This window comes from Sminthopsis crassicaudata, chromosome 2, assembly GCF_048593235.1.
Source record: "Sminthopsis crassicaudata isolate SCR6 chromosome 2, ASM4859323v1, whole genome shotgun sequence".
NCBI classification, from domain to species: Eukaryota; Metazoa; Chordata; class Mammalia; order Dasyuromorphia; family Dasyuridae; genus Sminthopsis; species Sminthopsis crassicaudata.
This window is the reverse complement of record NC_133618.1, coordinates 591,022,911-591,039,981: the sequence shown is the minus strand read 5'-3', so window position 1 is coordinate 591,039,981 and position 17,071 is coordinate 591,022,911. Positions and strand designations below refer to the sequence as shown.

Here is a 17,071-nt window from a genome sequence, read left to right as displayed (position 1 = left end):
TCCAGGCAAGTTACTTAACCTCTTTAACCTCAGTTTCCTAATCTATAAAATGGGGATAATAATAGTACTTACCTCCCAGGTTGAGGATCATGTAAGATGACACAAAGTGCTTTAAAAATCTATATAAATGTTGGCTGTTATTATCTCTGAAAAAAGATTCCCTTAGATTTTCTCTCAATTCTGAATATCATCAGAGTGAGTGATGCTTTTAGTGGATGTTATAAAAATAGTAATAGCAAAAAATGCTATTGCTATTACTATTGTCATTCCTATTATCATTGATATTTTATTTTTAAACATTATTTTATGCTGCCCATTGTTGCAAAATAGTTATTCTAGTACATTTCCATTTAACATGCCATCAATGGAGTATTCATTAATTAAGGTCAGTTTGTAAATGTTATTGAAAGTCCACTATATTTGTGGGCAGTGTGTTGAATGTTGTGCGAAATAAAAAAGATAGAAGACATGGCTCTAAAAGTGGACAATGAATATTTTGTATCATTACTATTTTGGATCATAAACTTTAGAAAAGTAATTGAGTCTCATCTAAATTGTATTTCTGCCAGAGTGCCAAGCATAGCCACCTAATAAATGGAAGAATTATGTCACATTGAATTTCCCAGAAGATAATGATATTTTTGAGATGTTAAAATCATAGTATGCCTCTGCTCTAGTAAAGAGGATCATCTTTTTGTAGTTGGACTAGGATTTGTACTTTGTCAGGACTTTTTAAAGAAAACTGTATTGATCTTCTTACCTCTAGTTTTCCCAAGTTTTAAGATATCCTTCACATATCTGTCAAATTAATCTTAATATATTGCTCTGAATCCATCACAACCTTGCTTAACAGCCTTCAATAGTTCCCCACTATATACAAAATTCAAAGGTGTTCATCTAGACCCATCTAAAATCTGATCTGAACCTATCTTTCTAGTCTTATTTCATGAACACTGTTCCAATGGCTTGCTGCTCTTCCTTATTACATTTCAGGCCTGAAAGGGACCTTAAGAATAAAATAAAAAAAGATTGCCCAGGTTTTTTAAAGATATTAATTCAGTTTTATTATTGAAAATGTTTTTATCACATTATCTTTGAGCTATCTCTTTCTATTATTAATAAAAATGAATTAAATTTGTTAATTCAGTAAATACTTATTAATACCATCTCTAAGGCCCTAGAGATGTAAAAACAAGGAATAGTTCAATAGTTCATTCAGAGAACCTAAATTCTCTTGTGTGGAGGGATAAAACACAAAGAGGAAATCTGTATAGAATAATTTCTAGAGTTATAGAGTGATAATTACAGGGGAAAAAGAAGGGTTGACAGGTAGGTAGTAAGATGAAACAGGAAAGGCCTTATTTAGGGATATGCTATGAAAGAAGTTTGGTGAAGAAAAAAGGAAGTTTAGGGATCCTGAGAAGCAAAGATAAAGGGGAGCACCTTTTAGTTCTGTAGAATCCATCTTTATAAATTCATAAATATGAAAATAAAGATATTTGTTAAGTCTGTGAGTTGAAAAGAAGGAAATAAATTTAGTATTTACTAGCATTACTTTTGAAAAGAGTTGGGCTGGAAGTAGACACCATTATGTTCTATGCTCTATGTTACTAATACACAAGGCAACTGAGCAAGTCTTATTTAAGAACTACTTAAGATCTTAAATAAGCAGGGGAATTTAAGGCAGGGATGGTTTGGTACTTGTTTTTGTACTCCCAACATCTAGAACATTCTAGGCACTGGTATAATTTGGGACAGTGTGGTATAGCGTAATGCAATGCCAAGACTACTCATTAGTTCCTGAGTCAGAGGACTTGTATTTAAATACCACCTCTGAAAAATTCTAACATTTACTACTTATATGACTGTGGACAAACCATTCAATATTCCTGGGTCACATTTCCCTCACTTATAAATGAAGGGGGTTAAGACTAGAGGATTTCCAAAGTGTCTTCCAATTCTAGCATTCTATAATTCTAATCTTCTCATTATGCTGATTTTTTAAAATATGAAATATTTGGCTTACAGATTTAATGTCACTAAAATATAATTTGTTTGCACATCAAATGTTAATGCTGTTTTTAGAAGAAAAATGAAATTGAAGAGGCAGTTGCTACCGCAACACTGCTCATGTCACTAAAATACTCTTCTGTTTTTACGCTTTCCTAACGCCTCCATATCTTTTCCCCCTCCTGTTCCACAGTATTTTTACAAAACTGTCAGTCTTTATTAATATTTTGTTTTCCCCTTTTGAGAAATTTAAAATTTTGATAGGAGCCTTATATTTTACCCCAACAGACCTCTTTATCAGTGTATATGTGCACTCTGAGTGAGTGCTTTATCAGTTTTAAGCAGTGATTGGGACTATCAACATGCTATGGTTGAATGTTAGCTAGACTAATGAAAGTAGAGTAAGAGACTTTTAAATATAGGGCAGTAAGGGATTTTAAGTGAGGCCTGCTTTAAAAGGACCACCCTGTTATTTTGTCACTGAGAAGAAATAATCTGTTTAGGGCTTATGATCATCAGAAATGCATGCAACAGCAGGATTCATTATCATAGGATTAGACATAGAAAACAGAACAGACTCTAGAAGTCCTCTAGCCTAAAACAGTGCCTACTGTGTGCTTGATGCTCAAGATATCAAACATGTTGTTGTTCAATTATTCTAGTAATGTCCAAGTCTTCATGACCCCATTTGGGGTTTTCTTGACCAAGATAGTGAAGTAGTTCACCGTTCTCTTCTCCAGCTTATTTTACAGATGAGGAAATTGAGGTAAAAAGCATTAAGTGACTTGTGCAGGATTACACAGTGATTGAGTGACACAGTCAATAAGTGATTGAGGTCAAACTTGAAATCAGGTCTTCCTGACTCCAGACCTGGCATTCTATCCAGACCCTCCCTTCAAAGTTTTTACTTACGTTCTTTCTGCAGAAGGGAAGTTTCAGATTGATAGATATAGATAGACATACATACAGACAGACAGATGACTGACAGATAGATACATACATAGATATTAAATACATACAAATTAAATACAATTTCATTTCAGAAGGATAGGTAAGGAGAACGCTCAAAGAAGCAACTTGTATTCTGCTGCTATAAAACAGTATGGATACAGGCTTATTTAAGGGGGAAGGGACATTAAAACATTAAGAATTAGGAGATAAGGAACTCCCTTGGACAATTATCATGAGATTTGAAGGAAGATAACACTTCTAAGAGGCAAGGAGGAAGACAAAGTACCTTCCTAACATAGGGAACAGCTATCTAATGTCACAGCACAGAGCAGGGAGAGGGGATGTTGAGTTTGGGGAGCAACCAAAATCCTATTGGAATACAGGAGAAAGTAATATGAAAGAAATATATAAATATAGATGGAAACAAAGTTAGAAGGTTTGAAATTATACAAAGTATAAATGGAATCTGCATACTTGATCACTTTTCAACACAGATCACTGATTTTGACCTCACTAATTTGGACTTAATCATATTAGTCTGAACTTAGGATGTCCTAAAGTTTTGATATACATTATACATGGTAAAGAAAGTGTTTGCTAATAAAAAAAAAGTATCCATTTACATATTAATATATTCTCAGAGTAGAAGACTTCATCTAGTTTAATTTACATCTAATTTTGTAATTCTTTCTACCATATTGCTGGTAGTCATCTACCCTTTTAAAAAATATGTCCTATAATAGGCAGCTGAATATCTTTTAAAAAACCTGTCCATTCCATTTTTAAACAGTTTAGAAAGTTCCCTCATTGTCCAAATTTCCCTTCTTATAATTTTTACTTGTCCCACACTCTGTCTTTTGGAATTACACAGAACAAGTCTATATTGTCTTTCTATGAGTCTATTTATTTGATTTAGTTTTCAAATAAAATCTTCACTTAGTATTCTCTTTGGGTTAAACATCATCAGTTTTCCCAGCAATGTATCTTAGTCTGTTTTTGTATTTCAAGAAACAGAAATAGTCACCATAATCTCTGATGTAACTATAGTTATTGGTTTCATATAAATACTATATAAATAAACAAACAGAATACTCATACAAAAAGAATGTAAGGAAACACTTTCTTCTACTTAATCACCTTGCATGGGTCCTAGTCTAATCTATTTTTTAAAATAGTTTTTATTTACCAGATATATGCAGGGGTAATTTTACAACATTGACAATTGCCAATTTTTCCCCTTCTTCCCCCCCGCCCCAGATGGCAGGTTGACCAATACATGTTAAATATGTTAAAGTATAAATTAAATACAATATATGTATACATGACCAGACGGTTGTTTTGCTGTACAAAAAGAATGGGACTTTGAAATAGTGTACAATTAACCTGTAAAGGAAATCCAAAATGCAGGCGGACAAAAATAGAGGGATTGGGAATTCTTTGTAGTGGTTCATAGTCATCTCCCAGAGTTTTTTCACTGGGTGTTGCTAGTTCAATTCATTACCACTCTATTAGAAATGAGTTGGTTCATCTCATTGTTGAAAATGGCCACATCCATCAGAATTTATCATCATATAGTATTGTTGTTGAAGTATATAACGATCTCCTGGTCCTGCTCATTTCCCTCAGTATCAGTTCATGTACGTCTCTTCAGGCCTTTCTGAAATCAACCTGTTGACCAATACATGTTAAATATGTTAAAGTATAAATTAAATACAATATATGTATACATGTCCAGACGGTTGTTTTGCTATACAAAAAGAATGGGACTTTGAAATAGTGTACAATTAACCTGTAAAGGAAATCCAAAATGCAGGCGGACAAAAATAGAGGGATTGGGAATTCTTTGTAGTGGTTCATAGTCATCTCCCAGAGTTCTTTCACTGGGTGTTGCTAGTTCAATTCATTACCACTCTATTAGAAATGAGTTGGTTCATCTCATTGTTGAAAATGGCCACATCCATCAGAATTGATCATCATATAGTATTGTTGTTGAAGTATATAATGATCTCCTGGTCCTGCTCATTTCCCTCAGTATCAGTTCATGTAAGTCTCTCCAGACCTTTCTGAAATCATCCTGTTGGTCATTTCTTATAGAACAATAATATTCCATAATATTCATATACCACAATTTATTCAGCTATTCTCCAATTGATGGGCATCCACTTAGTTTCCAGTTTCTGGTAGTGTAATCTATTCTAATCATAACTATGTATTTGGTACATATTCAGCTAAATTCAAGGTACTGACATAGTCTAGTACTGGGAAATGAAATAGCCCACTTAAGCAAAAATCAAGGAAATCATTTCTGTCCAGACTTTAGACCAGGGGTTCTCAAACTACGGCCCAAAGGCCAGATGCGGCCAGCTGAGGACATTTATGCAGCCTGCCTGGTTATGGCAAATGGGCTGAGGGGCGGAGACAGAGTGTGAGTTTTTGTTTTTACTATAGTCCGGCCCTCCAACAGTCTGAGGAACAGTGAACTGGCCCCCTATTTAAAAAGTTTGAGGACCACTGCTTTAGACCAATTCATAGTAGTCCAACACAAAATAAGGTCTGTGAAGTTTTTTACAAGGTAGGCAAAAGGAGTTTCTTTTTTTCCAATTAGCAAAATATCTCTTATCTCTCTCTCCCATCTTACCCCGTTGGGAGAAAAGAAAACCTAGGTAACGTATAGAAGTAAATAAAATAAAATATAAAACAAATAAAGCCAAGTAAAACTAATTCCCATATTGGTTTTGTCCTCTCATCCCCCCCAAAATGTGTTTCATTCTGCAACCTGAGTCTGTCTATCTCTGTGTATGTCAGAAGGTAAGTAACATGCTTTATCTTTGCTTCTCTAGAATTTTGGTTAGTCATTATATTGATCAGAGTTCTTAAAGTATATGAAAGTTGTACATAAAAGTATATTAAAATTCTCTTTATAATGTTTTTGCATTGTATAAGTTGTTTTGATTTTTATTTAACTTTGCATCAATTCATACTAGTCTTTCCAGATTTCATTGAAGCCATCTTTTTCATTGTTTCTTACTATATAATTAAATTCCATTATATTTGTATGTCTTGATCTGTTCAGCCATTCCCCAACTGATGGACAACCTGCTTGGTTTCTGATACTTTGTCATCATAAAAATAGATTTTTTACATGTGGATTCTTTTCTTCTTTATTTGATCTCTAGAAGTATACCCTCAAAGTATTGAGTATGTTCTAATAGTGGTATTGCTGTTTGAGCTAGAGCCTTTTACCAGTGTATTGATCTCATAAGATAAGATCCCAACCATCTTTGAATACACCAATCAGACAAGGCACGGAAAAATGTTCAGATTATTTTGGTGTTCAAACTGTATTCAGTGGATTCATCAATCATTTATTTATGAATCTATTCTTTTATTTATTGGAAGCAAACAGGGTTAAATAACTTGCCCAGATTCACACAGTTTGTAAGTGTCTGAGACCCTATTTGAACTCAGCTACACTTGACTCCAGGGCCAGTGCTTTGCACTGTACCATCTTGCTGCCCCCTTTTATATATATATATATATATATATATATATATATATAATCAATCATTTTTAGCAGCTTTAATGTACATGGTTACTGTAAGAATCAAATGAGATAATATTACAAAGTATTTAACATAGTGCCTGAAACATAGTAGATATGTAAATACTTATTCTCTTCCCTTCCTTATTTGATTCCTTTCTTCCATCTTGGTTAAATGGACCATATAGCCAAATTTTACAAAATGTCTTTGAGACCCCTCACCAACAGTTTTCCTGTCTCTGGATGGATTGTGCTAGTAATTTTTTCTTTTGGTTTGATATATTGTCTCCATAGTTTTCTCTCTCTGAATGGGATGTTATTTTCCATCCAAAGTTTATTGGGATTACTTTGAATCACTGAATCACTGAGAAGAACCAAGTCAATCCTAGTTGATCATCATACCATCTTATTGTTTCTTTGTACAATGTATTCCTTGTTTTGCTTGTTTTGCTCAGCATTAGTTTATGTAACTCTTCCCAGGGCTTTCTAAAATCAGCCTGTTCATCGTTTTTTATAAACAATAATATTTCATTACTTTCAGATACCATAATTTGTTCAGCCATATTCCAATTGATAGGCATCTACTCATTATACCACAATTTGCTATCACAAAAAGAGTTGCTACAAAAAATTTTGCACATATGGGTCCTTTTCCCTTTTTTATGATCAGTGGACTCAATGGAGACACTGTTAAATCAAAGGGTATACACAATTTGATAGACCTTTGGTCAAAGCTCTCCAGAATTATAAGATCAATTCACAACTCCACCAACAATGCATTAGTGTCCCAGTTTTCCCACATCCCCTCCAACATTTATCATTATCTTTTCCTGTCATTTTAGCAAATCTGACAGATATAAAGTGTACCTCAGAATTGTTTTTATTTGTATTTCTCTAATCAATAGTGATTTAGAGCATTTTTCATATGACTATATGTAGCTTTAATTTCTTCATTTGAAAATTGTCTGTTCATATCCTTTGACTATCAGTTGGGGAATGACTTGCATTCTTATAAATTTGACACAGTTTTTTATATATTTTAGAAATGAGACCTTTATCAGAAACACTGTCTATAAAAACATTTTCCCAGCTTTGTGTTTTCCTTTTAAATATATGATAAAGTTATTATATAACTTTCTTTTTCTCCCCTTTTTTCTTCCCTTCCCTATCCTGCCCTAGAAATGGCTACTATTTGGCACAAATTTGTGTTTGTGTGTGTATGTGTGTGTGTGTACACGTGTGTACGTGTGTGTATGCTATATATATGTTTATGTGTGTGTGTATATGTGTACATACATACATATGTGTATATATATATATATATATAAAACCATTCTGTACATACCTCTATTTATCAGTTCTTTCTCTATAACATCTCCCTTCATATATATGCCTATTTACTTGTAGTCTCTCCCATTAGAATGAGAGCTATTTGAGCACAGGGACTATTTTTGCCTTTTGTATCCTCCGTGAGTAGCACAATTCTTTATACCTAAATAAGTGCTTAATAAATGCTTTATGAGTGACAGAGATGCTATCAGCAGAACTTGGGTCCAGATATCACAAGCTGATACCTGTTGAGATATGAGAAGACTAGATTGTGCCGTGGAATTATTCCTACTGTCCCCAAACAGGAAAAAAAACAAATGGGTCCAACCCTTACAGAAAGGCAAACTCCAGAAACTGGCTCACACTTGAGGACATGGCTATCCAAGACCATATTATATACTAGACTAGCTGGTTAATGGATAATTAACCTATTCCAAGGTAGTAGATACTGGTTTTGACTCCTCCATGACTAAGAATCCTAGTCTAAAGATCACTAGTTTCATAAAACATTCTGATGTCTTATATGGGCCTTCTTTTGATCAGTCATTATTGGCAAGAAGTGATCAAAAGTTAAGTGACTGCTGAACTGCCATTATACCTTCAACGTGACTTCCTACTTTAACCCTTCATTAGTCTTATTCTCAGTTATACTGAGGCTTATCTCCTAGGTGCCCCACCTCCCACTCCCCACACCCATCTTTCACTGCTGAGTTTGTTTTTTTGGAGGTATGCCTGCTACTAATTAGTCAGACTTAGAGACCTAGGCTGCCTTCTGCAATAAGGTATTCATCAGATTATCTGATAGGTTTTTGCTGTTATTGCATCAAATACAATGTCCCCAGTAGTTACTGGCTTCCAGGATTTGTTTTCTTTTCTTTTAATTATTGAAATAAGCAAGTAGTGCCCCAGTTTGTGTGTGTGTGTGTGTGTGTGTGTGTGTGTGTGTGTGTGTGTGTGTGTGTGTATTTGTGTGTGTGTTTCTCCTGAGTATTCCAGGTGTGGCACTCAGAGTTGTTGAGAGAGTAATATCTTGCTCCACCAAAGCAGGAGTTGTTGGCCAAAAGAGATCAACTGCACCCATGTTTTTCTCATTGCTATTAGAGACTTTCTAAGGAGGAGTCTTCAGTTGAAGACAGTCCATCCCAGGGGCATGTCTACAATTCTTTCTGCCTTTCTCTTTAGAAATTCCATGTCTTTTTAGTTTCAATATGCTCATTTAAAAATCGACAGGCATTTATTACTTATATACTATGTTTCAGGACTGTTAGATTCTCATCTTTGGACAGTGGAGCTTGACCAAGTCCTCATTGTTGTTTGCTTTCTACCAAATGGCCAAACTCCATATTTTGCCTATAGACTAATGTAGGGTTAGGGCATGCTTATTTTATTGTGTGTTTAATATTTAAACAGAGATTCTAGGATGGCATAATGAAAATATGGAAAAGAGCCAGGTTACACACACACATACACACACACACACACACACACACACACACACACACACACACACACACAGCCAACAACAAATAAAAGACACCAGAGAGAAGGAAATAATTAATAATTAGTGGAGAAACCAAGCAACAAGAAGTTAAAAGAAGAAAACTATTCGGATTCTATTAAGTTCTATTCTGGTTCTATTAAAAATTACTATAGAATAACTGGATCAGCTACAATACTATAAGGAATACAGAAGAAAAACGAATTATGTAAGATAACTGGGGGAAAAGTTCTCAGGCAGATAAATGTTTATCAAAGAATTGGTCATCATTTTTAAAAACTCAAAAAAACTAAATAAAAGAACATTTATTGTAAAAGTGTAATCATTTTAGGTGTTTTATTTAGTTCCACAAGCCCAAAATGATAAAATCTAATCAAAATATAAAAATTTCATTGCATATAAATAACTTTAAAAATAAGTTAAATTTTCCAAAATACCATATCTTTGTTACTAAGGAATATGCCAAATAAAATATCAGAGGGCCAGAATTAATTTAGCAATTAAGAGTCATAATAATAACGTTGATGCTACTGTTATTAGATTATCTTATCAAGTGACCTTTAAGATAGTGTAAATGGAAGAATTACTTCTCCCCCCCCCAGGCTGGGGTTAAGTGACTTGCCCAGGGTCACATAGCTAGGAAGTGTTAAGTGTCTGAGAGCAAATTTGAACTCGGGTCCTCCTGAATTCAGGGCTGATGCTCTATCCACTGCACCACCTAGCTGCCCCGGAAGAATTACTTTTATATTTAAAAACTTATTTGTAAGAAAGACATTATAGTAGTGTTTGGAAGAAGCAGAAAGTGGGAAACAATAAATATCAAGGATTCCTAAATTATTTAGCATTTTAATTTAGATTATTTTAATCATGTATCCTTATTAGTAGCTTCTTTTGAAAGCAGTTCCCAATTATGATAGTACCAGATCTGTGGATAAAGGCTTCAGTACTTCTTTTACTGTAAAGAGAATGTGCTGTAGAATTTTTAAAGTAGTCGAGTTTTTTAGGCAAGAAGGGGGCAAAGAGAGAATCACCAGGAGAAATGTTTCCTGACATTGGTTTTAAAAGCAAAGCAAATTTAATCACAACTGTCTATATCATCAATAAATAAGTTTGAAATCTTGCCAATTTTTTAGACAGAATGCTATTTAGTTAAATAATCTATGTTCATAGTATTGTTATCATTATGAAGAGAGGAGGTTTTATCCTATTTCAAAAGAATTTTAAAGCACCAACAGTAAGAAAAGCATTGAAAATAAAAAGTAATACTGAAATACAAAAACAAGATTATTACTCTCAAAGATCTACTAGAGTTAGGAGAGGTAGTACAATATGGAGCATTATATTATTACAGATTAAAATAGTAATGTTAAGTAGCTTTCTAAAAAGAAAATTGCTCACAACACACACTTTTACATTTATTGTATTCTATTAACATTTTCTCCATAATTTTCTTAGATCTAGATAATCAGCAAACCAATAAATCAATGCTTGATTTGTTTCCAAATTTCCAGGACATAAATCCTCACATTGAAAACTTAATAAATATATCTTTGATTGGAGCCTGCTCTAGAATATCCCTAAGTAAAAGGTATCTCTTAGATCATCTAGTTCATCTCCTTGATTTTTCACATAAGGAAATGGGAGCCAAAAACGTTGAAACTTATGTAGCTAAAATTTATTCATTCATCTTACACTCAGACTAGTAAATCATGTGACCGCAATGTGGTTGTCTACTTATCCTCTGTAGGTTCTAAGCATTTGGGATTGTTTCTCTTGCTATTTTATCTGTATCCCACAAAGCATGAAGGTATCTTGTCAAGCAATCCCAAGAAACTAGCTATATAACAACATTTAATATGGTCTGATGACTTTCATTCCTTCCACATTGATCAAGGACCTTTGCCACCTATTTTCATGCCTTTGAGTGATTGACTCAATAGAGATAACCCTCCCCTGATCAACAGAATTAGTTTGAGCAATTTATTAAACCAACTCTCACCCTTACACTCTGGTCATATAGGCACTAAGTGGCAGAACTGGAATTTAAATCTAGGCCCTCTCATTCCAAAAGCCAGAGTTGTTTCCACTATAACAATTTGCCTCCAGTCACCATATTCCCACTAGCATATAGTGTAGTAAATACAAATAAGTAACTGGAGTTATCTATACAGGCTTCAAAGAGGAAATAGCATTGGTCTGAGTGTTGAATGATGGTAATAGTTTTAAGAGATGGAGGTGAGGAAGGACTTCACTGCAAAGATGAAGATGATTTTGGCAAATATATTAATGTGGGATATGTAAAGGTTGATTTTGGAAAATTGATGGGTTACTTTAAATGAAATGAAGAGTACACAAGGGAAAGTAATATGAAACAAGACTGGATAGAAAGGCTGGAACCAGATATGCGAGGTTTGAAAAACCTGTCAGAGAAATTTGTGTCGACCACGAAGTCAATAGGGAGTTACAGAAAGTTTTTGAGCAAGGGACTGACAAGGACAGAACTGTGTCTTGGAAAGAATCCTTTGGAAGCTGTGGAGAGGATGTATTAGGAAGAAGAAGATCTGAATTAGAAAAAACATAGGGACTATTATAATAGTCTAGGTGAGAGGTAATAAGTTCTTGAACAGGTGAGGAAGGAGGAGAACTTTTCTTCCATATAAATATGTAATCATCAGAACATATAATCTATAGTGTATATTATGAGCCTCAAAGCTTGGTACATTGCTTTCTATGGAAAACCAGTTACATGAGCATAAGGGATACAAAGAAGGATGAAAATAATCTCTTTCCTTAAAGAGGTTGTATGGAGAGAGGAAAGGCAATCACTTGCTCAGGATAAAACAACTAGTGTCAAGTGTCCAAGGCTGAATTTGAACTCAGAGCCTCCTGACTCCAGGACCAGTGCTCTATCCACTGCTCTACCTAGATGCCCCAATGTTACATTTTAATGTAACTTTAAAATGTCATGGAAGAGAAAATAAAATACATATGAGGTGGATGGAAGATAACCTTAGAGGTGAAAACTGTAGTAGCCTTGGAAAATGGTAAAGGCCTCCTGAAGAAGATTTGAATTGAATCTTGAAGGAAACTTGGAATCTTAAGAAACAGAGATAAGGAAGGATAGTATTCCAGGCCTTGGGAATAGCCATTGGAAAGATATGGATGGGAGAAGCATGTATAAAGAACAGCAAAAGTAAGCTGAACAATGTATGGTTGGATTACAATAAGACTGGAAAGCTTGGAAGGTACCAAATTATGAATAACTTTTAAATTCCAAATGAATAACTTTATATTTGATCCAGTGATATGAAATCACTGAAAATTTTTGATTGGGTAAGGGTGATATGGTCAAAGTTGCTTTTTAGAAATGCAGGCAGCTGAGGAAAGTATGGACTAGAGCAGGGAAGGACTTGAATTTCAGAGATCAGGAGGCTGATGTCCGAGTCTAATTAAGAGGTGGTAAGAACCATAACAAAGGTGATAGTAGAGTGAGTTGAAAGAATAAGTATAGGAGAGATATTATGGAGGTTGAAATGATTGAATCTGACAACTAATTGAATATCTGAGATGTTGAATATGATTTAAAAGTAGAAGGTCACACTGAGTTCCAGCATATTTAAGAATAAATAATAGGATTCCTGGAGAGGAATGGTAAAGTGAGGGAGTTTTGTCATGGTGGGAAGAAAGTAAATGAGGTTGCAATTATCTGTTTTTTGAAATAACTAATTTCTTAGGTAAGGGTAATTGAAGTTTTCTTTTCATAGATGTCATTTTCTGGCCTGTCCTTGGGCTATTTTAGCTGAAGTTTCAGAAAAGCTGCTTCCAATTTTGCGGTGTTTTCAGAGAAAGATTGGCAATAAGCTTATTCTTCAAGTCACCAGTTGGATTTAGTATAAAAATTAGCTTCCAATTAAGAGAAGCTTCCAACTGAGAATGTAGACATCATGTTCATTAAAAAAGTCCTATAGTCAATGCTTGTTATCTAGATTCATTAGTCAAGAATGTGGCACAATTCCAAAGAAGTCCTAGGGGAAAGCAATCTGGTGATTGAAAAAAACAAACCAAAAAACCTCTGCCACCTGTAGCTGATACCACCCACAACCTCTGGCCAGTGCTATAAAAAAGCAACATTAGATATTCAGCCCAATGCCCCGGATTTGCAGAATATTTTTGACTGAAAGTGAAAAGGGCAAAACCTCTGTTAATCCTATGTATTCTTATCTTCCCAAAGAATATTAGTAGACTTCCTTCCCTCAGCAGAGAAGTGGCAGATGTTTTATAAAGGAAGATTCTGGAGTAAGAGGTATGATCACAGGAATTTGATAGTAGTGTAAATTGAAGAATGTCAATACTAGTTCGCTGTTGATACAGGATATTTACCTCCTTTCTGGTAGTTGATTTGCCTTCTTATTCATAGACAAAGTTGTCATCTATTCTTGCATGAACACCTTGGCCATATGTATGCATTTGGCTCCCCTGATCAGCTCGTTAGCTTTGCCCCTTAAAACACAGAATTTCTTAGCCATAAAAGAGAAACATAAATCCTGTAATGATTTGTTGTGTATATTGAGTGATAAATAGCAGTCTTAAAGTGAAAGAAATGGCTTAGTATCTGGGAAAGGATATTGGAATGGGAATCAGAAGGCAAGGATGAAATCCTGACTCAAACTTTTAGATAGTTAAGTAGATGAATTATTTAATAAGTGCTTACTACGTACTAGATTCTGTTCTGAGAGGTGGGGATACATATATAAACAAGCAGGACATAGCCCCTGCCCTCAAGGAGATTACATTCTAAGAGGGGAAGGCAACACATAAAGACAATCTGTTAGGGGAGCTAAAGGAATAATAGTGGAAATAGAGTAGGGGAGATAGTCTTTAAATGTTATGGAGCCCTGGATCTAGGCAAGCTAAGCCAAAGCTGTTCTTTTGGAATCCAGATGGGCTTGAAGAATGGTATCTTTTCAGTAGAAAAGTAGGGGGAAAATAAAAAATTAAATTAAATTTTAAAAACTGAAAAGTAGGTAGAGATGATGCCATGGGATCATGGCATGAAGATGATTTGGGAAATGCTTTAGAGGCCTGGATCCAAGAAAGAGAGGATGAAGACTGATCTATCAAAGCCCAAAGTGATTCCAGTAGCACAGTCCAATTTTCCAGTGCGAAGGAGGTGAATATGATGCACTGGGTGGAGACAGCATGGAATGGAGATAACTGGGAAGTACATTGGAGTCCTGGGGCTGACATACAGGAAAGACAAGGCTAAGATTGCTCTTTCAAAATCTGGGTGGCTCTAGGAGCAGAATCCAATTTTCTAATGGGGAAGAAGCAGAGATGGTGGTTGAAGGGAAGGATTTTTATTATCTGTGTTTTTTAAACGAGACCCTTAAAACTCTCAGAGCCTCAGTTTCCTTATTTGTAAAATGGGAATCATCATTCTTACCTTCCAGGGTTGTTATGGCGAAATCAGTATGTAATCCTTGAAGCATTATATGATTGTGAAATTATTATTATTAAATATTTCCCCTCCCCTTTGTCTTCTAATCTAATCATAGAATGTTGGACTTGGAACAAATCCTAGGGAACATTTAAAACAACTCTGTCCTTTCAGAGATGTGGAAATTGAACCCTAGAACTCTGTGTTCAAAGGCATATTGCTAATTAATACCCAGAGATAGACCTAGAACTCAGTTCTTCCAACTGTGAGATCTTGAGTTCTTTTCTACTGAACTAACATTGTTTGTATCTCTCCTTTCAGCCCAAATGGCGATATACTCTTGTCATTTTTTCATTATTATGGGAAAGTATTTCAAGCTTGTGAGGAAATTTGAGGTGATAGGTTGCCATGAAAGATCTTATTTTGGTGTCTAGGGAAACTGATTAATTGTCTCAGTAATATTGGCCACAATCAGGCAGTTATATGGGCAAGCAGTAGACATGTTTCCTGAAACATTTCTTCCTGAGACGTTTTTGTCCTAATTTGATTTGCTCTTATCCTGTGCTCTCTTCTCATCAGACTGTTCTATTACATTTGTAGTTGGAACAGTGCAGAGGAATCTGAGGCTTATCCAGTAAATTTCACTTGGATGAGACTTTCCATATTCCCCAAGGAAGGGCAAGAAAGAGAGACAGAAGAGCATAAGTGATAAATAGTCCTTTGCAATAATCTTACATTTCTCTCCCTTTACTTCCCCCTCCCAAAAAAAAAAAAAAAGAAAAAGAAAAAAGGAAATATGAACTCAATCAGCCTGATTTGAAGACTTGTTTTTCTTCCAATGAATGAGTTTCTCTAACCAACTGTGAACATGTTTGTATTTCTCCAGTATGTGGCTGTGACCTGGCTCAAGGAGGCTTCTTCATAAAGAACGGAGAATATCTCTGCACCTTGGATTACCAGCGAATGTATGGAACACGCTGTAATGGCTGTGGGGAGTTCGTGGAGGGAGAGGTGGTGACAGCTCTTGGGAAGACCTATCACCCTAACTGCTTTGCCTGTACCATCTGCAAGTAAGTAGTAATTGGTCAGTTACCTACAGCAAATTGGCAGCAAGGGAAAGCTGTGCAATGCAGTAGAAATGGCATTGGACAGATTTTTCTTGTTAATAACATTCTTCCTCTGCCCTCTCCCTCACTTCCCTCTTTCTCATATCCCATCTATCCCTCATCTTCTCCTTTTATCCCTTTCCCTCCTCCTCCTTGCCCTTACTTTCCCCTTTCTATCCATCTTCCTCTCTCTCTACCACTCCATCTTTTTCCCAGTCTTTATTTCTCCCCCTCCCTCATCTCCTCTCCCTTTCTCCTTCTCCTTTACCTCTTCATCTCCCCCTTTCTCTCTCTCTCCTTCTCTCTCCTCTTCTTTTGTCTTCCATTCTGTCTAATTTTTTTAAAAAGAGGATTTAGTCATTTTGAATATAAAGGTGCTTTTGCAGGGATGGGCAGAGATTGTTTTGCATTATTATATTGAATTATTTTACACATACCATGAAGGTTATGATCCTATGGTTTTTAACCTATATCCTAATAAGAATGCAGCTAACAGGTGCAAGTTGCTTTCTTACTGAGCCCTAATTCCGTAATTACTGGCTTTGTGAAGTTGGGACATGTTCTGGTTTGTTCTGTTTTGCCACATAGCTCTCAAAAGCATTCTATGCTATATATTTTTGAAAATTGAATTAAATTGTGCTTTATTTGGAGTGTTTTTAGGGATTTCATTGTACCCAGGGAGACAATTTTAGGTGAAGTTATTACAAAAGCAAAGTTCAATACTGGCTTGAGAACAAAGAGGCCTGGATTTAAATCTCAATTATTATGAATTGTGTAATCTTGGACAAGTCATTTGATGTTTTTATCACAGGATCATCAATTTTAAGCTTAAAGGGACCTTAAAGGTCATTTAGTCCAACCCTCTCAGTCAAGCAATCAGCAATCATTTAGTAACTGTCTAGTCTGTGTCAGGCACTGTTCTAGATGTTTAGGATAGGATAGAGAGGGTTTGGATCTTCAGTTTTGTAGAGACAGAGACAGAAACACAAAGGCGCGCGCACACACACACACACACACACACACACACACACACACACACCCCTACATACATGCATACATGCAGACATAAAGACACAGAGATACAGAAACGCAAAGACATAGAGAGACAAAGAGACAGACATAGGAACAAAGAAAGACAGACAGACAGATGGAGAGACAGAGACAAAACAGAGAGGCAGAGAGAAACAGATGGAGTACAT

At 35.3% G+C, this 17,071-nt stretch overlaps 1 protein-coding gene across 5 annotated transcripts in view; it reads left to right on the top strand.

The window, feature by feature from the left end:
* The window catches only part of ABLIM1 (actin binding LIM protein 1), a 389,888-nt gene that overhangs the window by 223,429 nt on the left and 149,388 nt on the right, over window positions 1–17,071 (top strand). For all 5 annotated transcript variants that reach the window (XM_074295682.1, XM_074295684.1, XM_074295681.1 and 2 more), the window contains exon 3: window positions 15,653–15,836. In XM_074295682.1, coding sequence (XP_074151783.1) covers window positions 15,653–15,836 — 184 coding nt within the window. The remainder of the gene's footprint in view (window positions 1–15,652; window positions 15,837–17,071) is intronic.